Consider the following 22,483-nt stretch of genomic DNA (forward strand, 5'->3'; position numbering starts at 1 on the left):
CCCGTCCCTGTCCCTGTCCCTGTCCCTTACCCCTGTCCCTGTCCCCGTCCCCGTCCTGTGCAGCCTGGAGCAGATGGTGGCCGCCAGCCCCGGCAAGACGCCCATCAGCCTGCTGCAGGAGTATGGCACTCTGTCCCCATGTCCCCACAGTCCATGGCACCCTGTCCCCATGTCCCTGTCCCCATGTCCCTGTCCCCGTCCAGCCTGGAGCAGATGGTGGCCGCCAGCCCCGGCAAGACGCCCATCAGCCTGCTGCAGGAGTATGGCACTCGCCTAGGGCGCACCCCCGGCTACGACCTGCTCAAGGCCGAGGGCCAGGCCCACCAGCCCAACTTCACCTTCCGCGTCACCCTCGGCGACATCAGCTGCACCGGTGCGACCCCCGGGACCCCCCAGGGACCCCTGGGACCCCCGGGACCCCCCAGGACCACCAGGGATACCCAGGGACCCCCGGGACCCCTCAGGGACCCCCGGGACCTCAGGGACCCCCGAGACCCCCTGGAACCTCCAGAGACCCCTCCAGGATCCGCCAGGGACCCCCACGGACCCCCCAGGACCTGCAGGGACCTTCAGGGACCCCCAGGGACACCCCAGCACCCACAGGGACCCCCCAGGGACCCCCCCAGAGACCCTCGGGACCTCCAGGGACCCCCAGGACCTTCAGGGACCCCCCAGGGACCTTCAAGGAGCCCCAGGGACCTTCAGGGACCCCCAGGGACCCTCCAGGACCTTCAAGGACCCACAAGGACCCCCCCAGGACCACTGGGACCACCAGGGACCTTCAAGGACCCCCGGGACCCCCCAGGGACACCCCCTGGATCTTCAGGGACCCCCAGGGACCTCCAGCGATCCCTGGGACCCACGGGGACCCCCCCAGGACCCCCTGGAACCTCCAGAGACCCCCCCAAGGACCTCAGGGACCCCCCAGGACCCCCTGGGACCCCCAGGGACCCTCCAGGGACCCCCGGGACCCTCAGGGACCTCCAGGGACCCCCCCAGGGATCCCCAAGACCCACAGGGACCCCCAGGGACCCCCCCAGCCAGCCTGGGCTACCCTGTCCCTCTTGTCCCCCTGCACTGGGGGTCCCCAGGGCCGTGTCCCCAGGCTGGGTTTCCCCCCGGGGGTCTCCCCTGTGCGTTGGGAGGGGGACATGGGGGGGATCCCCCAAGCCCTGGGTGCTGCTGGGGGTGTCCCCTGTGTGTCCCCTGTGTGTCCCCTGTGCCCCCTGACCCCGCTGTCCCCCAGGACAGGGGCCCAGCAAGAAGGCGGCGAAGCACAAGGCGGCCGAGGTGGCCCTGAGGCTGCTCAGAGGGGGGGGGGCCATGCTGGAGCCCCTGGAGCACGGGTGGGGACACCGGGGGGGCTGGGGGGACACCGGGGGGACATCGGGGGGACATTGGAGCGGGCTGGGGGGACACCGGGGGGACATTGGGGGGGCTGAGGGGGGGCTGGGGGGACACTGGGGGGGCTGGGGGGACACTGGAGGGGCTGGGGGTGTCCAGGGGGGGCTGGGGCTGTCCAGGGGGGCTGGGGGGACACTGGGGGGGGCTGGGGGTGTTCAGGGGGGGCTAGGGGGAGACCAGGGGGTGCTGGGGGTGCCAGGTGGGGTCTGGGGGGGTCTGGAGGGTGCCTGGTGGATCTGGGGGTGCTGGGGAGGGTCTGAGGGTGCCCGGGGGACTCTGGGGGTTCCTGGGTGGGTCTGGGGGTGCCTGGGGGTGTGTGGGAGCTCCCAGGGGGATCTGATGGGGTCTGGGTGGGTTTGGGGGTGCCAGGAGGGCTCTGGGGGTGTCAGGGGGGGTCTGGGGGTGCTGGGGGAGGGTCTGAGGGTGCCAGGGGGGGTCTGGGGGTTCCTGGGGGGGTTCCTGGGTGGGTCTGGGGGTGCCAGGGGGGATTTGGGAGCTCCCAAGGGGGTCTGGGTGGGCCCGGGGGTCCCCAAAGGCCCCAGGGGTGGCTCTGACCCCCCCCCCCCTCCCCCAGGTCTCCGTTCCCCCCGGAGCCCCCGGCAGAGCCCGGCCCCGCCGCGCCCCCCCCCGGCCCCCGCCGCGCCCCCCCCCCTCCCCCAGGTAAGGGGGGCACCGTGTCCCCAAACCCCCCCTGACCCCTCTGAGCCCCCCGGGGGGGTCTGGGCACCCCCTGAGCCTCTGTCCCCACAGGGGCCCCCCCCTGGAGATGAAGACGGCGGTGTCCCCCCCCCAGTCCGAGTGTAACCCCGTGGGGGCCCTGCAGGTGGGTGGCACTGGGGGGGACACCGGGGGGGACACCGGGGACACGAGGGGACACCAGGGACACCAGGGGACACCGAGCCCCTGGGGGGGGGGACACGGCCCTTGGGGGGGACGCGGCCCTGGGGGGGCTCCTGGGCAAAGAACGGAGTGGGGACACGGTGACACGGGGGCTCTTCCTCCTGCTGGGGACAGCTGTGCCTGGTTTGGGGACAGTTATCTGCATCTGGGGACAGTTGTCTCCATTTTGGGGACAGTTCCCTCCATTTTGGGGACAGTTCCCTCCATTTTGGGGACAGTTCCCTCCATTTTGGGACAGTTGCTTCCACTTGGGGACAGTTGTTCCTGTTCTGGGGACAGTTATCACCGTTTTGGGAATAGTTCCCTCCATTTTGAGGCTGGCTGTCCCCATTTTTGGCCCATTTATCCCCATTTATGGCCCGTCTATCCCTGTTTTTGGCCCGTTTATCCCATTTTTTGTCTCCAGGAGCTGGTGGTGCAGAAGGGCTGGCTGTGCCCACTTTGGGGCAGTTTACCCCCATTTTTGGGGTCATTTATCCCATTTTTTGTCTCCAGGAGCTGGTGGTGCAGAAGGGCTGGCTGTCCCCATTTCTGTACCGTCTATCCCCATTTTGGGGCTGGCTGTCCCCACTTTTGGCCCGTTTTTGGCCCGTTTATCCCATTTTTTGTCTCCAGGAGCTGGTGGTGCAGAAGGGCTGGCTGTGCCCATTTTGGGGCAGTTTACCCCCATTTTTGGCCTGTTTTTGTTCCATTTTTTGGATGTCCAGGAGCTGGTGGTGCAGAAGGGCTGGCTGTCCCCATTTTTGGCCCGTCAATCCCCATTTTTGGGGTCATTTATCCCGTTTTTGGTGCCCAGGAGCTGGTGGTGCAGAAGGGCTGGCTGTGCCCATTTCTGTACCGTCTATCCCCATTTTTGGCCTGTTTTTGGCCCATTTATCCCCATTTTTGGGGTCATTTATCCCATTTTTGTTCCATTTTTGGGTCTCCAGGAGCTGGTGGTGCAGAAGGGCTGGCTGTTTTGGGGCTGTTTTGGGGTCATTTATCCCGTTTTTGGTGCCCAGGAGCTGGTGGTGCAGAAGGGCTGGCTGTGCCCATTTTGGGGCTGTTTTTGGCCCATTTATCCCATTTTTTGTCCCCAGGAGCTGGTGGTGCAGAAGGGCTGGCTGTCCCCATTTCTGTACTGTCTATCCCCATTTTTGTGCCGTTTACCCCCATTTTTGGTCAGTTTATCCCCATTTTCATTGCCCAGGAGCTGGTGGTGCAGAAGGGCTGGCTGTTCCGATTTTGGGCCCGTTTATCCCCATTTTTTGTTCCATTTTCATTGCCCAGGAGCTGGTGGTGCAGAAGGGCTGGCTGTCCCCATTTTTGGCCCGTCAATCCCCATTTTTGGGGTCATTTATCCCATTTTTTGGATGTCCAGGAGCTGGTGGTGCAGAAGGGCTGGCTGTGCCCACTTTGGGGCAGTTTATCCCCATTTTTGTTCCATTTTTGGTGCCCAGGAGCTGGTGGTGCAGAAGGGCTGGCTGTCCCCATTTTGGGGCTGTTTTGAGGTCATTTATCCCATTTTTTGGTTTCCAGGAGCTGGTGGTGCAGAAGGGCTGGCTGTCCCCATTTTTGGCCCGTCAATCCCCATTTTTGTCCCATTTATCCCGTTTTTGGTGCCCAGGAGCTGGTGGTGCAGAAGGGCTGGCTGTTTTGGGGCTGTTTTGGGGTCATTTATCCCGTTTTTGGTGCCCAGGAGCTGGTGGTGCAGAAGGGCTGGCTGTCCCCATTTTTGGTCAGTCTGTCCCCATTTTTGGGGTCATTTATCCCATTTTTGGTGCCCAGGAGCTGGTGGTGCAGAAGGGCTGGCTGTCCCCGTTTCTGTACTGTCTATCCCCATTTTTGTGCCATTTACCCCCATTTTTGGTCAGTTTATCCCCATTTTCATTGCCCAGGAGCTGGTGGTGCAGAAGGGCTGGCTGTCCCCATTTTGGGCCCGTTTACCCCCATTTTTGTTCCATTTTTTGGTCTCCAGGAGCTGGTGGTGCAGAAGGGCTGGCTGTTTTGGGGCTGTTTTGGGGTCATTTATCCCATTTTCATTGCCCAGGAGCTGGTGGTGCAGAAGGGCTGGCTGTGCCCATTTTGGGGCAGTCTATCCCCATTTTTGGGGTCATTTATCCCATTTTTGTTCCATTTTTGGGTCCCCAGGAGCTGGTGGTGCAGAAGGGCTGGCTGTGCCCATTTTTGGCCTGTTTTTGTCCCATTTATCCCGTTTTTTGTCCCCAGGAGCTGGTGGTGCAGAAGGGCTGGCTGTCCCCATTTTGTGCCGTTTATCCCCATTTTTGGGGCAGTTTACCCCCATTTTTGTTCCATTTTTTGTCCCCAGGAGCTGGTGGTGCAGAAGGGCTGGCGCCTGCCCGAGTACACGGTGACGCAGGAGTCGGGGCCGGCGCACCGCAAGGAGTTCACCATGACGTGCCGGGTGGAGCGCTTCGTGGAGATCGGTGCGGGCCGGGGGGGCTGGGGGGGCTCCGGGGGGCTCAGGGGGGGTCCCACTGACCCCCAGCCCCCTCCCCAGGCAGCGGCACCTCCAAGAAGCTGGCCAAGCGCAACGCGGCCGCCAAGATGCTGGTGCGGATCCACAACGTGCCCATGGAGCCGCGGGACGGCAGCGAGGCCGAGGGCGAGGAGGACCAGTTCAACATGGTACTGGGGCAACTGGGGGGGACTGGAGGAGCTGGGGGAACTGGGAGGGACTGGGGGCGCTGGGAGGGACTGGGGGCGCTGGGAGGGACTGGGAGGAACTGGGGGAGCTGGGAGGGACTGGGAGAGACTGGGAGGGACTGGGAGGGACTGGGGGAACTGAAGGGACTGGGGGCGCTGGGAGGGACTGGGGGAGCTGGGAGGGACTGGGGGAACTGGGAGAGACTGGGGGAACTGGGAGGGGCTGGGAGGGACTGGGAGGGGCTGGGGGCGCTGGGAGGGATGGGGGAGCTGGGAGGGACTGGGAGGGGCTGGGGGAGCTGGGAGGGACTGGGAGGGGCTGGGGGAGCTGGGGGCGCTGAGAGGGACTGGGGGAACTGGGAGGGACTGGGGGGGACTGGGAGGGACTGGGGGCGCTGGGAGGGACTGGGGGGGACTGGGAGGGACTGGGGGCGCTGGGAGGGACTGGGGGGGACTGGGAGGGACTGGGGGCGCTGGGAGGGACTAGGGGCGCTGGGAGGGACTGGGGGAGCTGGGAGGGACTGGGGGAGCTGGGAGGGACTGGGATGGACTGGGAGGGACTGGGGAAACTGGGGGGCACTGGGAGGGACTGGGGGACCTGGGAGGGACTGGGGGAACTGGGAGGGGCTGGGGGAGCTGGGGGGGACTGGGAGGAACTGGGGGAACTGGGAGGAACTGGGGGAACTGGGGGGGACTGGGGGCGCTGGGGGGGACTGGGGGCGCTGGGGGGGACTGGGAGGAACTGGGGGAACTGGGAGGAACTGGGGGAACTGGGGGGCACTGGGAGGGACTGGGGGCGCTGGGAGGGACTGGGAGAACTGGGAGGGACTGGGGGCGCCGGGAGGGGCTGGGGGCGCTGGGAGGGACTGGGGGAGCTGGGAGGGGCTGGGAGGGACTGGGGGCACTGGGAGGGACTGGGGGAACTGGGGGAGCTGGGAGGGACTGGGGGCGCTGGGAGGGACTGGGGGAACTGGGGGGGACTGGGAGGGACTGGGGGAGCTGGGAGGGACTGGGGGAACTGGGAGGGACTGGGGGCGCTGGGAGGGACTGGGGGAGCTGGGAGGGACTGGGGGAGCTGGGAGGGACTGGGGGGGACTGGGGGCGCTGGGGCCGCCCCGGAGCGCCGCTCTGCCCCACGCTCGGGGCTCGGCTCTTCCCTCGTTCCCGGGGGGTTCCCGCACCTCGAGGGGGCCGGGACGCTGCCCGAGCCCCCCGTGCCCCCTCCCCAGACGTGTCCCCGGCTGGAGGGGCTGCGGGGCCGCGCCCCCGGCTGCACCTGGGACTCGCTGCGCAACTCGGCGGGCGAGAAGCTGGGCCAGCTGCGGAGCCGGGGCGCGGCCCCCGCGCCGGGCGGGGCGTGCGCGCTGCTGCAGGAGCTGTCGGAGGAGCAGAGCTTCGCCATCAGCTACCTGGACATCGGTGAGCCCGGGGCGCGCCCCCCGACCCGCCCGGAGCTCGGGGCGAGCCCAGGGTGACCCCCGTGTGTCCCCCAGACGCGCTGAGCCTCAGCGGGCTGCACCAGTGCCTGGTGGAGCTCTCCACGCAGCCCACCACCGTGTGCCACGGCGCTGCCCCGTCCCGCGACGGCGCCCGCGCCCAGGCCGCCCGCAACGCGCTGCAGTACCTGCGCATCATGGCCGGGGGCAAGTGACCCCTGCCCGGGGGCAAGTGACCCCTGCCCGGGGGCCGCCGAGCCCGGCCCGCGCCCCGCTGACCAACGCTCGGACCTCCGGACGTGGCCCCCACACCCTCTGGACACGGCCACCGCGCTGCCCCCGCTGGGGGTGGATGGACAGACGGACCTCAGGCCCCGGGGTGTCCCCCCGGCCTGGCCCCCCCTCTCCGCTCCGGGGGTCCCCGGGTGCCATCGGCCCCCCAGGAATAAAATCTGGGGGGGTTTGTACTGCCCGTGTCGGCTCTGCTTGGGGGCTGGGGGGGCACAGCAGGGGCAGAGCGAGGGGTGTGGGGTGAGCACTTTATTGAGGGGGGGACGGGATGGGCTCGGCTCGGGTGGGCTCGGCTCAGGGCCGGGATGGGCTCGGCTCGGGTGGGCTCGGCTCGGGGCCGGGATGGGCTCGGCTCGGGTGGGCTGGGCTCGGGTGGGCTCGGCTCGGGACCGGGATGGGCTCGGCTCGGGATGGGCTCGGCTCAGGGCCGGGATGGGCTCGGCTCGGGTGGGCTCGGCTCAGGATGGGCTCGGGATTGGTTCGGTTCGGATGGGCTCGGCTCGGGATGGGCTCGGCTCGGGGCCGGGATGGGCTCGGGGCCGGGATAGGCTCGGCTCGGATGGGCTCGGCTCGGGTGGGCTCGGCTCAGGGCCGGGATAGGCTCGGCTCGGGGCCGGGATAGGCTCGGCTCGGGTGGGCTCGGCTCGGGTGGGCTCGGCTCAGGTGGGCTCGGCTCGGATGGGCTCGGCTCGGGTGGGCTCGGCTCAGGGCCGGGATAGGCTCGGCTCGGGTGGGCTCGGCTCGGGTGGGCTCGGCTCGGGGCCGGGATAGGCTCGGCTCGGGTGGGCTCGGCTCGGGTGGGCTCGGCTCGGGTGGGCTCGGCTCGGGACCGGGCTCAGCGGCGGCGGCCGAAGCGCTGCGGGGTCGCCATGGTCCAGAACGGGGCCACCGGGGGGTCCCAACCGCGGGGGCTGAGCCGCGCCTGGAGCCCCCACCCCGACCTGCCGGACAGACAGACGGACAGGGATGGACGGACGGACAGACAGGGATGGATGGGGATGTGCTGAAGGACACGGACACTGGATGGGACCCCCATCCCCACACCACTGACCCTCCTCAGGCACCCCCAAACCACCCCTGTCCCCCCCCACCTCCTGCACCCCCCCGCTGTCCCCAAACCCCCCCGACCCCACCCCTCAGTGCCCCCCAGACCCCGGACCGGGACCCCCAGACCGGGACCCCCCCCGACACCGGGACCCCCAGACCGGGACCCCCCCCAGAGCGGGACCCCCACACCGGGACCCCCAGACCGGGACCCCTCCCCGCTCACCTCTGCGGCTGCGGGGGGGTCCCGGGGCGCTGCAGGGACCGGAGCAGCGCTCCCAGGGCGGCGGCGGCGGCTCCGGGGGGCGGCCCCGGGGGGGCGGCGGCGGCCTGAGGGGGGGCAGGACCGGGGGTCACAGCGGCCCCGGAACCGGAGTGCGACCCCCGACCCCGGCCCCGATATCCCCCCTCCCACGAACCGAACCCGCTCGGACGGCGCGGCCGGGCCGGGGCTCACCGGGGCCGGGCCGGGGGTCCCGGGACAGGCGCGGGCGGAGCGCGGGGTCCCCGCCAGCAGCAGCAGGAGCAGCAGGAGCAGCACCGGGCACCGCGACATCGCCCCGGCCATCCCCGCCGCCGCCGCCGCCGCCTCTTATAGCGGGGCCGGGCCGGGCCGGGGGTCCCGGGGGAGCGGGAGCGGCCCCGGCCCCGCCGCCGTTAATTGAAGCCATTTAGCAGCCGCGACAGCCGCGACAGCCGCCCCCGGGGACGGACGGACGGATGGACGGACCGGGGAGCTCCGCAGCTCCCGCCCCGCCCGGGCCCCGCAAAGGCACCGCCGGGGCTGCGGAGCGAGACCCCCGGGACCCCCGTCCTGCCCCGGCAAGACCCCCTGAGACCCCTTCCCGGTCTCCCCAAGCAACCCAGGAGCGCCCGACACTGCGACCCCTCCCCGGTTCCCCCCGGGACCGCTCTACCCCCCGCCCCCCGGACCCTCCCCTGTCCCCCCCTCTCCCCCCAGCCCCCGGGACCCCTCCCAGTCCCCCCCGGACCCCTCCCTTTCCCCCTGGACCTCTCTCTGTCCCCCTCTGTCCCCCCGGACCCTCCCCTGTCCCCCCCTCTCCCCCCAGCCCCCTGGACCCCTCCTTGTCCCCCCCGACCCCTCTCTGTCCCCCCCTCTCCCCCCTCGCCCCCTCCCCGCTCGGTCGGGTCTCGCTGTCGCCACCCTGTGGCCGCTCCGCGCTCCTGCAGCCCCGACGGCGCCGCCGCGGCTCCCCCGACCCCAAACCAGCCGAAATCGCCCCAAAAAAACGCGCCCGAGGGTGCCCCGGGACTCTGCGGTGTCCCCCGCTGTGCCACCCGGGGGGGTGACAGTCCCGTGAACCCCCAAAGTGACACCGGGGGTGTCCCCAGCCCGCACCACCCCCAGCAAAGGGCAGCAGCGCGCGGCTCCTGGGTAATATTTTAATGTTATATTTGCAGCATAAATAAAAGGCACGTTACATGTTTGGTATGACACGGCCGAGGGCTGGGGGGGCTGGGACGTGTCCCCCGGGTCCCCCCGCGGCCCCGGGCCCCCGCGGGGGCTGTGAGGACCCGCTCACAGGAGCCCGGGCGGGGCTGGGGGTCCCTCGGGGGGGCGGGGGTCGGGTCGGACCCGCGGCGGCCGCTCTACGATATATGGGTGCGTATACGCGTCGATATGGACTGATAAAGATACTACACAGGTACTCGGGGTCCTTTTTGGCTTCTTCCATTATTGATCGTCAAAGCTCGTGGCACAAAGCAGCTGGGGGGGCGGGGGGCGCGCCGGGACCCTCCTCCCTTTGGCACCTCCCGGGCTCGCTCTGGGGCGCCCGCGGGAGCGGCAGCGGGTCCACGAGTCCCGAAATGACACAAATTCCCACTGAGCCGGGAGCTCCGGACTAAAGACGGGTCTGGGGGCAAACAGGCACCGGCTCCTCGCCCCCCGCCCAGTCCTGAGGGGTCTGGGGGCTGAGGAGGGAGGAAGAGGAGGGAGGGAGGGAGCGGGAGCTCCCGGTCCTGGGGTCCGGTTTGTTCGAGGTCACAGTTCCGACAAAATCCATAAACCCCAAATCCCAGGAGCCGTCCCGCTCTCCGTGCTCCCCCAGCCGATCCCCGCGATTCCAGGGATGGATCCAGGAGGGGACAGGGCCAGGAGGAAGGGGCAGGGGGCGGGAGGAAGGCTCGGGACCCCCGGGATTCCCGGAGCAAAGTGCAGGCGCCCGGCGCTGCCGAGCGGGGCCGGGGCTGCCACCCCCGGGAGCCTCGGGAAAGCGGGGGAGTCATCGCGGAGCGAAAATCGGGGGATTTCGCCCCAAAAAGGAGTGGCTGCTGTTGGGGTAGAACACGCCCGGGATGGGCACGGGGAGCTCCGGGCTGTGAGAGAAGCGAGAACAGCGCCAGGTCCAGCCGGACCCGGCTCAGCTCTTCACCCCCGGCCCCGCTCGGAGCCCCCACCGACCCTCCCGGAGCTGAGGAATTTTCAAGGCACTGGAGAAGGGGGAGGTGGGCACGGAGGGAGGGGGACAAAGGGGACAAAGGGGACAAAGCTGCTCCTGCAGCCCCATCCCGAGGGGAGCACGAGGATTCCGGGGAGAGCAGCGAGCGCAGGAGCTGGGACGAGCAGGAGAGAAAAGGGGAGTGAGGGAGCAGCAACACAAACCCACCCCAGCCCCGATCCCAGCCCCGACCCGAACCCTGATCCCAGCCCCGACCCCCGCCCCGATCCCAACCCCGACCCCAGCCCCGATCCCGGTCCTAACCCTGATCCCAGCCCCGATCCCGGTCCTAACCCTGATCCCAATCCCGGTCCGAACCCTCATCCCATCCGAGGAAGAGCTGCAAAAGAGGGAGCGGGAGAGGCCGGATCCCATCGCTGGCAAAACCCCGAATCTCAGAACGTCCCGTCCTGCTCAGCCTCTGCTTTGGGTTCTGCTGTCCCTGGGGAAACCCAAAAAAATCCCCCGGACAGACCAAGCTGGCTCCAAAGTGGCGAAGTGCGACCTGAGGGGGCTCGGCTGAGCGGGGACCGGCGGGGCAGGAATTCCAAGGGCTGGAGCAGCTCCACGGACCGGGACGCGATTCCTTAATCCCAAAATCGCTTCGGCAGCGCTGCCCAACCCCAGACCCGGCTGGGGCCACCCCCGGACACGGAACCCAGGGCAGGAAAGGGCCCCGACTCCAGAGCTCCTCGGGATTCCAGAGCTCCCCACAATTCCAGGAGCTCCCCACAATTCCAGGAGCTCCCCACGATTCCAGGAGCTCCCCACAATTCCAGGAGCTCCCCGGGATTCCAGGAGCTCCTCCCGGGCTCTGACCCTGCCCAGGGAGCTCGGAGCAAACCCCGACCCCACTCCCGGCTCCCTCCCCTCAAACAGGAAACGATTCCCGATTTAAGGCCACCTTTGTCCAGGTCCTGGAGGTCCGGGAGCGGGAGCTGACCCCGGGCAGCCCGGGCTGGGTCTGTCCAGGCCAGGTTTGCCTGGACCGAGTTTGTCCAGGTCAGGTTTGTCCAGGTCAGGTTTGTTCAGACCGGGTTTGTCCAGGCCGGGTTTGCCTGGACCGAGTTTGTCCAGGCCGGGTTTGTCCAGGCCAGGTTTGTCCAGGCCAGGTTTGTCCAGGCCGGGGTTGTCCAGGCTGGGTTTGTCCAGGCCGGGTTTGTCCAGGCCGGGTTTGTCCAGGCCGGGTTTGGTGTCACCGCCGGGCCCTTCCCGGCCATTCCCAGAGCCCCAATCCCGCCGGGAATGCGGGAGCAGCCCCGGCCAGGCCGTGCCTGTCCCAGCCCCTGGGGACACCTCGGGCACGATCCCAGAGCAGCCCCAGCCCCCACGAGCCCAAAATCCACGGGCAGGGAGGAGAAACCGGCCCCGGGAGCGCCGGGGGAAGGTGCAGGGACTCGGGGAGAGCCTGGGACAGCACGGGGACAGCGCAGAGTGTCACAGGGGACAGGACAGAGTGTCACAGGGGCCAGTGCAGAGTGTCACAGGGGCCAGGACAGTGTCACAGGGACAGCACAGAGTGTCACAGGGACAGGGACAGTGTCACAGGGACAGGACAGGGTCACAGCCCCTGCCCAGGGCCAGTGCAGTGTCACAGGGACAGCACAGAGTGTCACAGGGGCCAGGACAGTGTCACAGGGGACAGCGCAGAGTGTCACAGGGGACAGGACAGGGTCACAGGGGACAGGGACAGGGTCACAGCCCCCTGCCCACGGACAGTACAGGGTGTCACAGTCCCAGGGACAGGGGACAGCATGGTGTCACAGGGGACAGGACAGAGTGTCACAGGGGACAGGGACAGTACAGGGTGTCACAGTCCCAGGGACAGGGACACCACAGAGTGTCACAGCCCCTGCCCAGGGGCTGGGAGAGCGCCAGAGCTGCCCTTGAAACAAAACAAAAAAGAAAAGAATAAAACCCAAAAAAGGGAGGAGAAATCCTGGCAGGTCCCTGCTGGTCAGCCTGGGGCTGTAGTCATTCTGGGCCTGTGGTCACTCTGGGCCTGTGGTCACTCTGGGCCTGTGGTCAGCCTGGGGTTATGGTCAGCAGGGGCTGTGGTCGCTGTGGGGCTGTGATCACTGGGGCTGTGGTCACTGGGGCTGTGGTCACTCTGGGGCTGTGATCACTGGGGCTGTGATCACTCCAGGGCTGTGGTCACTCCGGGGCTGTGGTCACTCTGGGGCTGTGGTCACTGGGGCTGTGGTCAGCCTGGGGCTGTGGTCACTCCGGGGCTGTGGTCACTGGGGCTGTGATCACTGGGGCTGTGGTCACTCGGGGCTGTGGTCACTCTGGGGCCGTGGTCAGTGGGGCTGTGGTCACTGGGGCTGTGGTCACTCTGGGGCTGTGGTCACTGGGGCTGTGGTCACTCCGGGGCTGTGGTGACTCGGGGCTGTGGTCACTGGGGCTGTGGTCAGTCCTGGGGCGCTCCCGGGCCCGGGGCCATCATCTGCCGGCCGACTGCGACTGTGGGGCCATGATGACGTGCGAGGCCGCGGGCACGGCCAGCTCTGTCCTTTGGCCGGCCATCTGGGCCAGCACCGAGGTGGCCACGGCCTCGGCGGCCGAGCGCGCCGCGCTGAGCCCGTTGGGGGCCGAGCTGTGCTGGATGACCGCGGCCGGGGAGCCCGAGGGCTCCGAGCTCTCCTTGGGGCTCTCTGCGGAGAGAGGACACGGTCAGCGAGGGGACGGGGACAGGGAGGGGACGGGGACAGCGAGGGGACAGGGACAGAGAGGGGACGGGGACAGGGAGGGGACAGGGAGGGGACAGGGAGGGGACGGGGACACGGTCAGAGAGGGGACACGGTCAGTGAGGGGACGGGGACGGGGAGGGGACAGGGACAGGGACACGGTCAGCGAGGGGACACGGTCAGCGAGGGGACGGGGAGGGGACAGGGAGGGGACACGGTCAGAGAGGGGACAGGACAAGGACAGCGAGGGGACGGGGAGGGGACAGGGTCAGGGAGAGGACAGGGACACGGTCAGCGAGGGGACAGGGAGGGGACGGGGACAGGGAGGGGACAGGGAGGGGACAGAGAGGGGGAGGGGACAGGGACAGGGATGGGGACACAGTCAGGGAGGGGACAGGGATGGGGACAGGGACAGGGACATGGTCAGGAAGGGGACACGGTCAGCGAGGGGACAGGGACAGGGATGGGGACAGGGAGGGGACAGGGACAGGGACACGGTCAGTGAGGGGACACGGTCAGCAAGGGGACGGGGAGGGGACAGGACAGGGACACGGTCAGGGAGGGGAGGGGACAGGGAGGGGACCGGGAGGGGACGGAGATGGGACAGAGATGGGGACAGGGACACGGTCAGGGAGGGGACAGAGACAGGGATGGGACAGGGATGGGACAGGGAGAGGACAGGGATGAGGATGGGACAGGGACAGGGACAGGGAGGGGACAAGGATGGGGACAGGGACAGGGAGGGGACGGAGATGGGACAGAGATGGGGACAGGGACACGGTCAGGGAGGGGACAGGGATGGGACAGCGATGGGGACGGGGACGGGAATGGGACAGGGATGGGGCCAGGGTGGCAGGAGGAGGGGAGAGCGCTGGTTTGGGGTGGGAATGGTGATTTGGGGTGGCAATGGGGGCGGCCCAGAGCAGGAGCAGGGAGCAGCAGGAGCTGCTGGAGCCCCCAGGGACCCCCAGGGACCCCCAGCCCCCCCCACGAGAGAGACCCCGAGAGCCCTCCCCGGGCAGGGCTGGGACAGAACCGGTTCGGAGCTGGGAGATAACGAACCTGAGTGATAATGAACCTGAATGATAATGAACCTGAATGAATGATAATGAACCTGAATGAATAATAATGAACCTGCACCCCGGGACTGCTGCCCCCAGCTCGGGCAGGCAGGGATGGAACCCTCCGGAATTCAGGCACAGAACCCTCTGGAATTCTGGGATGGAACTCTCCGGAATTCTGGGATGGAATCCTCCGGAATTCAGGGATGGAACCCTCCGGAATTCTGGGCATGGAACCCTCCAGAATTCAGGCACAGAACCCTCTGGAATTCTGGGCATGGAACCCTCCGGAATTCTGGGATGGAACCCTCTGGAATTCAGGAATGGAACCCTCTGGAATTCTGGGATGGAACCCTCCGGAATTCTGGGATGGAACCCTCCAGAATTCAGGGATGGAACCCTCTGGAATTCAGGGATGGAACCCTCCAGAATTCAGGGATGGAACCCTCTGGAATTCAGGGATGGAACCCTCCGGAACTCTGGGATGGAACCCTCCGGAATTCTGGGCATGGAACCCTCTGGAATTCAGGGATGGAACTCTCTGGAATTCTGGGATGGAACCGTCCGGAATTCTGGGATGGAACCCTCTGGAATTCAGGGAAGGAACCCTCCGGAATTCAGGGATGGAACCCTCTGGAATTCTGGGATGGAACCCTCTGGAATTCAGGCACAGAACTCTCTGGAATTCAGGCACAGAGCCTTCCCGAGGAGGGCAGCACCGGCTCAGCCTTCCCTCCCTCCCACTCCTCGTTAAAAGGAATTAACAAATTCATTTCTGAGCAGCCCCTGCCCGGCTCTGGGTGTTTCCCACCCAAATCCCCTTCCCTGAGCTCTCCATCACCCCCCAGACACCCAGAGCCCCTCGGGACCCTTCCCTGCTCCGTTTTTGGGGCCCCAGGAGGGGCAGACAAAGGCAGAGCCTCCTTCCCTCCGTGCAGGGCTCCCAGAGCTCTCCCGGGGAAAATTCTGGGGAATTTTTGGGAATTTTTCCTCAGCAGAGGAAATTCTGGAGCACAGCGGGAGCTGGGATGGGTGATCCACAAATCCCAAATCCTGGGGGAGATCAGCTCAGCTCTGAGCCCCCCCAGCTCCTTCTCCTGTCCCCCCCAGGATTTACTGCACACCATCCCAGGGCCGGGGGCTTTGTTCAGGACCTGCCTGCCCACAAATCTCGGCCATAAAAAGGCCCGGGGGGAGGGAGGGAGGGAGGGGGATTCTCATTTCCAGCCTTTGTGATGAATTCCTGCTGCTGTGGGGAGTGGGGAGAGGGGCTGCGAGCCTGGGGGCGAGGGGGGAATGGGGCAGTGCCAGCCCCTCCCGAGCCAGGGCACGACCCCCACTCAATTCCCATTTTTCTCAATTTTTTGTTTTGTTTTTCTCCCCTCGTTCTCTGCGGTTTTCTGCTCCGTTCTCTCAGCTCTCTGCTCGTTTTTCCAGGGAACGCTAGAGGACTCCAGCGTCCTCCCAAAGCCTGGAATTGCTGCTGCAGGGAGGGCAGCAGGACCCAGATCCAGCTCAGCTCCCGGCTCGGTTTATAATGAAATAGGCACCATTAAAAAAAAAATGAAGGGGAGAAAAGGAGATAAAAAAGAGCTTTTTTTTTTTTTTTTTTAACATCCAAGCCGAGCCAGCTCGATGGGAGCTGCAGAGAATGAGCAATGGAGCTCCATGATGTCATCGAGGCAGTCTGGCCTCCCCGACTCGCCCTCTGCTCTGCAGCAGCAAATTTTGGATTTCAGGGGGGGTGTCAAGGGCTTGGCTGGGAGCAGAGGCACAAATCCCTGCCCTGGCACCGCCAGGTCCGGCCCTGGGGGCTCCTCCTGGGCTCGGGGGGATGGAAACGCCCCCGGGGATTTTGGGGACCCTGCCAGCCCAGCCCTGCTCTGTCCCTGCGTGTGACAGCCCTGGCCTGCAGCAGGGAGGGGACAGGGGGGGACAGGAGGGGACAGGAGGGGACAGGAGGGGACAGGGGGGGACAGGAGGGGACAGGAGGGGACAGGAGGGGACAGGGGGGGACAGGAGGGGGTAAGAGGGGGACAGGAGGGGACAGGAGCAGACAGGAGGGGACAGGAGGGGACAGGAGGGGACAGGAGGGGGCAGGAAGGGGACAGGAGGGGACAGGAGTGGAAAGGAAGGGGACAGGAAGGGACAGGAAGGGGAAGGAGGGGACAGGAGGGGACAGGAAGGGACAGGAGGTGGCAGGAGCGGGCAGGAGGGGACAGGAGCGGGCAGGAGGGGACAGGAGGGGACAGGAGGGGACAGAAGGGGACAGGAGGGGGAAGGAGGGAGCAGGAGGGGACAGGAAGGGACAGGAGGGGGTAAGAGGGGGTAGGAAGGGACAGGAGGGGACAGGAGGGGACAGGAGGGGACAGGAGGGGGTAGGAGGGGACAGGAGGGGACAGGAGGGGACAGGAGGGGACAAGAAGGGACAGGAGGGGACAGGAGGGACAGGAGTGGGTAGGAAGGGACAGGAGGGGGCAGGAGGTGACAGGAGGGGACAGGACACCGCTCCCTCCCCCCTGCCCTGGCAGCCAGCCCCGGGCCGGGCTCTGAGCCCCCAGACTCACCCAGGTAGCCCTGGCTCTTCTTCTGCAGGGCGGTGACGGGACAGTCCTTGTGGGCCAGCAGCAGCTGCTTCAGCTGAGCCACCTCGTTCCTGAGCAGCGTCACCTCGTTCTGGGGACACACAGACACACCTGGCTGTCCCCACCCCGGCTCGGGCTCAGCCAAGCCCAGCCTAGCTCCTGTTTTTTTGTTTTTTTTTTTTTAGAGAATTTTTTGGGATTTTTTAGGATTTTTTTGGGGAAAAATTTGGGATTTTTTTTTTATTTTTGGGGGGATTTTTAGGATTTTTGGGGGGATTTTTTGGGATTTTTTTGGGGGAAAATTTGGGGATTGTTGGGGGATTTTGTTTTTTTTTTTAGAGAATTTTTTGGGATTTTTTAGGATTTTTTGAGGGAAAAATTTGGGATTTTTTTTTATTTTTGGGGGGATTTTTAGGATTTTTGGGGGCATTTTTTGGGGATTTTTTGGGATTTTTTTGGGGGAAAATTTGGGGATTGTTGGGGGATTTTGGTTTTTTTTTTAGAGAATTTTTTGGGATTTTTTTAGGATTTTTTGGGGGAAAATTTGGGAATTTTTTTTTTATTTTTTGGGGGATTTTTAGGATTTTTGGGGGGATTTTTTGGGGATTTTTTGGGATTTTTTGGGGGAAAATTTGGGGATTGTTGGGGGGATTTTTTTTTAAATTTTTGGGATTTTGGGGGATTTTTAGGATTTTTTTGGGGATTTATTGGGGGAAAATTTTGGATTTTGGGTGATTTTTTTGGGGGGGATTTTTAGGATTTTTGGAGGGATTTTTTGGCGATTTTTTGGGGGGAAAATTTGGGGATTGTTGAGGGGATTTTTTTTTAATTTTTGGGATTTTTTGGGGGATTTTTAGGATTTTTTGGGGATTTATTGGGGGAAAATTTTGGATTTTGGGTGATGTTTTGGGGGGATTTTTAGGATTTTTGGGGGATTCTGGGGAGGAAAAACTTGGGATTTTTGAGGACACCCCCAAACTGCCCCAGGAGAGCCGGGGATTGTCTGGGAAGGGAATCCAAACAGATCCCAGGCCCTGAGCTCGGCCCGGGCGGGGCTGGGAGCGTTCCCGGAGGGAAATCCCGAATTCCAGGCGGAATTGCAGGTGGAATTGCAGGTGTGCTGCAGCTCCGGGCACGCCGGGAGAGCGGGGGCAGCACCGGGGGCAGAGCGGGAGCGGCTGCAGAGCCCCGGGCTGGGGAGGGGAGATGGGGACTGCAGGAGGGGCTGAGGGGGCCGGGGGGAATGGGGGAATGGGGGGGTCTGGGGGGTCTGGGGGAATGGGGTCTGGGGCTGTCCGGGCCGTGTCAGGCCTTGCTGTGTCCAGCACAGAGCCGTGTCCGGCCATGCTGTGTCTGGCCATTCCTTGTTCGGCCATGCTGTGTCCAGCACAGAGCCATGTCCAGCACAGAGCTGTGTCCGGCCATGCTGTGTCTGGCCATTCCTTGTCCGGCCATGCTGTGTCCAGCACAGAGCCATGTCCAGCACAGAGCTGTGTCCGGCCATGGTGTGTCTGGCCGTGCTGTGTCCAGCACAGAGCTGTGTCCGGCCATGCTGTGTCCAGCAGTGCCGTGTCCGGCCATGTCCGGCCATGCTGTGTCTAGCACAGAGCTGTGTCTGGCCATGCTGTGTCTGGCCGTGCCGTGTCCAGCACAGAGCTATGTCCAGCATGGTGCTGTGTCCAGCTCAGAGCTGTGTCCGGCCATGCTGTGTCTGGCCATTCCTTGTCCGGCCATGCTGTGTCCAGCACAGAACCACGTCCAGCACAGAGCCATGTCCAGCACAGAGCCATGTCCAGCACAGAGCCATGTCCAACTGTGTCCAGCACAGCGCTGTGTCCGGCACAGAGCTATGTCCAGCCGTGTCCGGCCGTGCCATGTCCAGCTCAGAGCTGTGTCTGACCATGTCCAGTCATGCTGTGTCTGGCAGTGCTGTGTCCAGCACAGAGCTGTGTCCAGCACAGAGCCGTGTCCGGCCGTGCCGTGTCGGGCCGTGCCGTGTCCGGCCGTGTGTGGCCATTCTGTGTCTGGCCGTGCTCTGTCTGGCCGTGCCGTGTCCGGCCGTGCCGTGCCATGCCGTGCCGCGCCCCGCGGCGCACTCACGCTCAGCTGGATGTTCTGGCTCGTCAGCTCCTCGGCCTTTTTCTCCAGCGAGGACACCCAGAGCTTTCTCTTCTGCCGGCAGCGCGAGGCGGCCGCGCGGTTCCGCTCCAGGAATCGCTGCCGCCGCTCGTCCGGGTCCTCGTCCGCCGCCCGCTTGCGGCGCCCGCCCGTGCTGGGCGTGGGCTGGGCCGGGGACACCTGGGGGACACCGGGGGGACAATGGGGGGACAGGGGGGGGACAGGGACAGCTCAGCAAACCCCGCGTTCGGAGCAGCTGGCCTGCTCTAACAATGGATTTTATCCCCTAAGCTGAGCTCTCGGTTTTGTCGGGCTCGGTTTTATGGGGGAGAACAAAGGGGAAGGGGCACAGGGGGAGCAGCCCCGGCCCCCCCGAGCTGCGAGGGGCGATCCCGGCCCCAGGCCAGGCTGCAGCCCCCGGCAGATGGAGATGGAGCTGCTGGAGCCCACCCGGGCCGGGAGCAGGTGGCCACAGGGCCGGGAGTTGGCTCGGGGCTGGCTCGGGGCTGGCACGGGGCTGGCACGGGGCTGGCACGGGGCTGGCTCGGGGCTGGCACGGGGCTGGCACGGGGCTGGCTCGGGGCTGGCACGGAGCTGGCACGGGGCTGGAACGGGGCTGGTTCGGGGCTGGCACGGGGCTGGCACGGGGCTGGCTCGGGGCTGGCACGGAGCTGGAACGGGGCTGGTTCGGGGCTGGCACGGGGCTGGCACGGGGCTGGCACGGGGCTGGCACGGGGTTGGCACGGGGTTGGCACGGGGCTGGCACGGGGTTGGCACGGGGTTGGCACGGAGCTGGCACGGAGCTGGCAGGGGGCTGGCACGGGGCTGGCACGGGGCTGGCACGGAGCTGGCACGGGGCTGGCTCGGGGCTGGCACGGAGCTGGCAGGGAGCTGGCACGGGGCTGGCACGGAGCTGGCACGGGGCTGGAACGGAGCTGGCACGGGGCTGGCACGGGGCTGGCACGGGGCTGGCACGGGGCTGGGACGGAGCTGGCACGGGGCTGGAACGGAGCTGGCACGGGGCTGGCACGGGGCTGGCACGGAGCTGGCAGGGAGCTGGCACGGGGCTGGAACGGAGCTGGCACGGGGCTGGCACGGGGCTGGAACGGAGCTGGCACGGGGCTGGCACGGGGCTGGCTCGGGGCTGGCACGGGGCTGGCACGGGGCAGGAGCCAGCCCCGCTGATTGCGGGGAGGGGGCGTTTAACCCCGGGGAAATGTTCGTGCCGCGCTGCAGAGCGGGGAAAACCCGGGTTTAACCCGTTCTGCAAAGAGGGAAGGACCATGGGGAGGGTTGTGTTGGTTGGCAAGTGCTGGGAGCTCCAGGACAGCCCAGGATAGCCCAGGACAGCCCAGGACAGTCCAGGACAGCTCAGGACAGCCCAGGATAGCCCTGGACAGCCCAGGACAGCCCAGGACAGCCCAGGACAACCCAGGACAGCCCAGGACAGCCCAGGACAGTCCAGGACAACCCAGCCCAGCCCAGCCCAGGACAGCCCAGTCCAGGACAGCCCAGGACAGCTCAGGACAGCCCAGGACAGCTCAGGACAACCCAGGACAGTCCAGGACAACCCAGGACAGCCCAGGACAACCCAGGACAGCCCAGGAAAGTCCAGGACAGTCCAGGACAGTCCAGGACAGCTCAGCCCAGCCCAGGACAGAACAGGACAGCCCAGGACAGTCCAGGACAGCCCAGGACAGCCCAGGACAACCCAGGACAGCTCAGCCCAGCCCAGCCCAGCCCAGCCCAGGACAGCCCAGCCCAGCCCAGCCCAGCCCAGCCCAGCCCAGCCCAGCCCAGGATGGGGACCAGCAGGGCAGCACTGACCTGGGGCTGGGCAGGGGACGGCGCGTCCGGGTGCTGCCCCAGGATCTGGCTCTGCTCCGGCCGCGCGGTCACCATGGTGCTGGCCGAGCCCACGGCCAGGCTGCTGCCGTTCAGCGAGGATGAGGCTGCCAGGCTGGCCTTCAGCCTCTGCCGGGGACAAAGGGACATCAGAGGAGCTGCCAGGGCCCTCAGCAGCTCCTGACCCCCTGCGGCCACCCTGCGGCCACCCTGCGGCCACTCCACACCAGGGCAGTGTCCCCCCAGGGGCAGTGTCCATCCCAGGGGCAGTGTCCATCCCAGGGCAATGTCCATCCCAGGACAGTGTCCATCCCAGGAGCAGTGTCCCCCCCAGGGGCATTGTCCACCCCAGTGCAGTGTCCATCCCAGGGCAGTGTCCACCCCAGGGCAGTGTCCACCCCAGGAGCAGTGTCCATCCCAGGGGCAGTGTCCCCCCAGGGGCAGTGTCCATCCCACGGCAGTGTCCATCCCAGGGCAGTGTCCATCCCAGAGCAGTGTCCATCCCAGGGCAGTGTCCATCCCAGAGCAGTGTCCCCCCCAGTGCAGTGTCCAGTTCAGGGCAGTGTCCAGTGCAGGGGCAGTGTCCATCCCAGGAGCAGTGTCCACCCCAGGGGCAGTGTCCATCCCAGGGCAGTGTCCATCCCAGGGCAGTGTCCATCCCAGGAACAGTGTCCATCCAGGGGCAGTGTCCATCCCAGGGGCAGTGTCCACCCCAGGGCAGTGTCCATCCCAGGGGCAGTGTCCAGCCCAGATCAGTGTCCAGCCGAGGGCAGTGTCCCCCCCAGGGCAGTGTCCATCCCAGGGCAGTGTCCATCCCAGGACAGTGTCCATCCCAGGGCAGTGTCCATCCCAGTGCAGTGTTCCCCCCAGGGCAGTGTCCATCCCAGGGGCAGTGTCCATCCCAGGGCAGTGTCCATCCCAGGGGCAGTGTCCAGCCCAGATCAGTGTCCAGCCGAGGGCAGTGTCCCCCCCAGGGCAGTGTCCATCCCAGGGCAGTGTCCATCCCAGAGCAGTGTCCCCCCCAGTGCAGTGTCCAGTTCAGGGCAGTGTCCAGTGCAGGGGCAGTGTCCATCCCAGGGCAGTGTCCCCCCCAGGGCAGTGTCCATCCCAGTGCAGTGTCCCCCCCAGGGGCAGTGTCCCCCCAGGAGCAGTGTCCATCTCAGGGCAGTGTCCACCCCAGGGCAGTGTCCATCCCAGGGCAGTGTCCATCCCAGGGGCAGTGTCCATCCCAGTGCAGTGTCCCCCCAGGAGCAGTGTCCATCCCAGGACAGTGTCCATCCCAGGGGCAGTGTCCATCCCAGTGCAGTGTCCCCCCAGGAGCAGTGTCCATCCCAGGGCAGTGTCCACCCCAGGGCAGTGTCCAGCCCTGGCCCCACTCACCATTTTGGCCTCGGAGTGCACGGGCAGCCCCGAGGGCGAGATGGAGCCGCCGCTGTGCAGGGGGGGCCCGGGGATGCCGGGGACGTTGGGCACCACGGGCACGGGCCGGGCCAGCTGCGGGGACAGGACAGCGCTGGGGACAGTGCAGGGCAGCCCCGGGAGCCCCCAGGGACCCCTCAAATCCCACACGGACCCCTCAGCCCCTGCTGCGCCCACGGCCACGGCGGCTGTGCCAGAATCGCCCAGCACAGGGAGGGGGCAGCCCCTTCCCTTCCCTTCCCTTCCCTTCCCTTCCCTTCCCTTCCCTTCCCTTCCCTTCCCTTCCCTTCCCTTCCCTTCCCTTCCCTTCCCTTCCCTTCCCTTCCCTTCCCTTCCCTTCCCTTCCCTTCCCTTCCCTTCCCTTCCCTTCCCTTCCCTTCCCTTCCCTTCCGCTGTGCCCCCTTGACCTTTCTCCCCCCAGGAAAAGGGAGGGAACAGCAGAATTTGGGGAATTTGGGAATGTTTGTGACCTCCCTCAGGAGGCAAAGCCCCGCAGACGGGGAGGGAAGGGCTGGGGACAATCCTGGGCCTGAGGAGGAGATTTTGGCCACGGCCCCTGGCCATGGTGGCCGCAGTGACCACAGT

General features: G+C 66.2%; 2 protein-coding genes across 2 annotated transcripts in view; one reads left to right on the forward strand and one right to left on the reverse strand.

The window, feature by feature from the left end:
* Positions 1–203: 203 nt before the first annotated feature.
* TARBP2 (TARBP2 subunit of RISC loading complex) lies at positions 204–6,858 on the forward strand. The gene is given in 9 exon segments (XM_033083327.1): positions 204–373; positions 1,247–1,346; positions 1,979–2,036; positions 2,039–2,064; positions 2,155–2,227; positions 4,613–4,730; positions 4,805–4,932; positions 6,180–6,369; positions 6,444–6,858. Coding segments are annotated over 9 exon segments (1,011 nt in total). The 5' UTR covers positions 204–213; the 3' UTR covers positions 6,602–6,858.
* A 5,184-nt stretch (positions 6,859–12,042) lies between these two features.
* Positions 12,043–22,483, reverse strand: part of LOC117009100 (cyclic AMP-dependent transcription factor ATF-7-like) — a 63,091-nt gene continuing 52,650 nt past the window's right edge. Inside the window, exons 8-12 of the mRNA XM_033083293.1 lie at positions 21,860–21,973; positions 20,462–20,608; positions 18,617–18,814; positions 16,499–16,607; positions 12,043–12,837 (exon numbers count right to left, since the gene is read on the reverse strand). Of these exons, the coding sequence (XP_032939184.1) occupies positions 12,626–12,837; positions 16,499–16,607; positions 18,617–18,814; positions 20,462–20,608; positions 21,860–21,973 (780 nt within the window). The 3' untranslated portion in view covers positions 12,043–12,625. The remainder of the gene's footprint in view (positions 12,838–16,498; positions 16,608–18,616; positions 18,815–20,461; positions 20,609–21,859; positions 21,974–22,483) is intronic.

This window comes from Catharus ustulatus, chromosome 31 (assembly GCF_009819885.2).
Source record: "Catharus ustulatus isolate bCatUst1 chromosome 31, bCatUst1.pri.v2, whole genome shotgun sequence".
In the NCBI taxonomy this organism is placed as follows: Eukaryota; Metazoa; Chordata; class Aves; order Passeriformes; family Turdidae; genus Catharus; species Catharus ustulatus.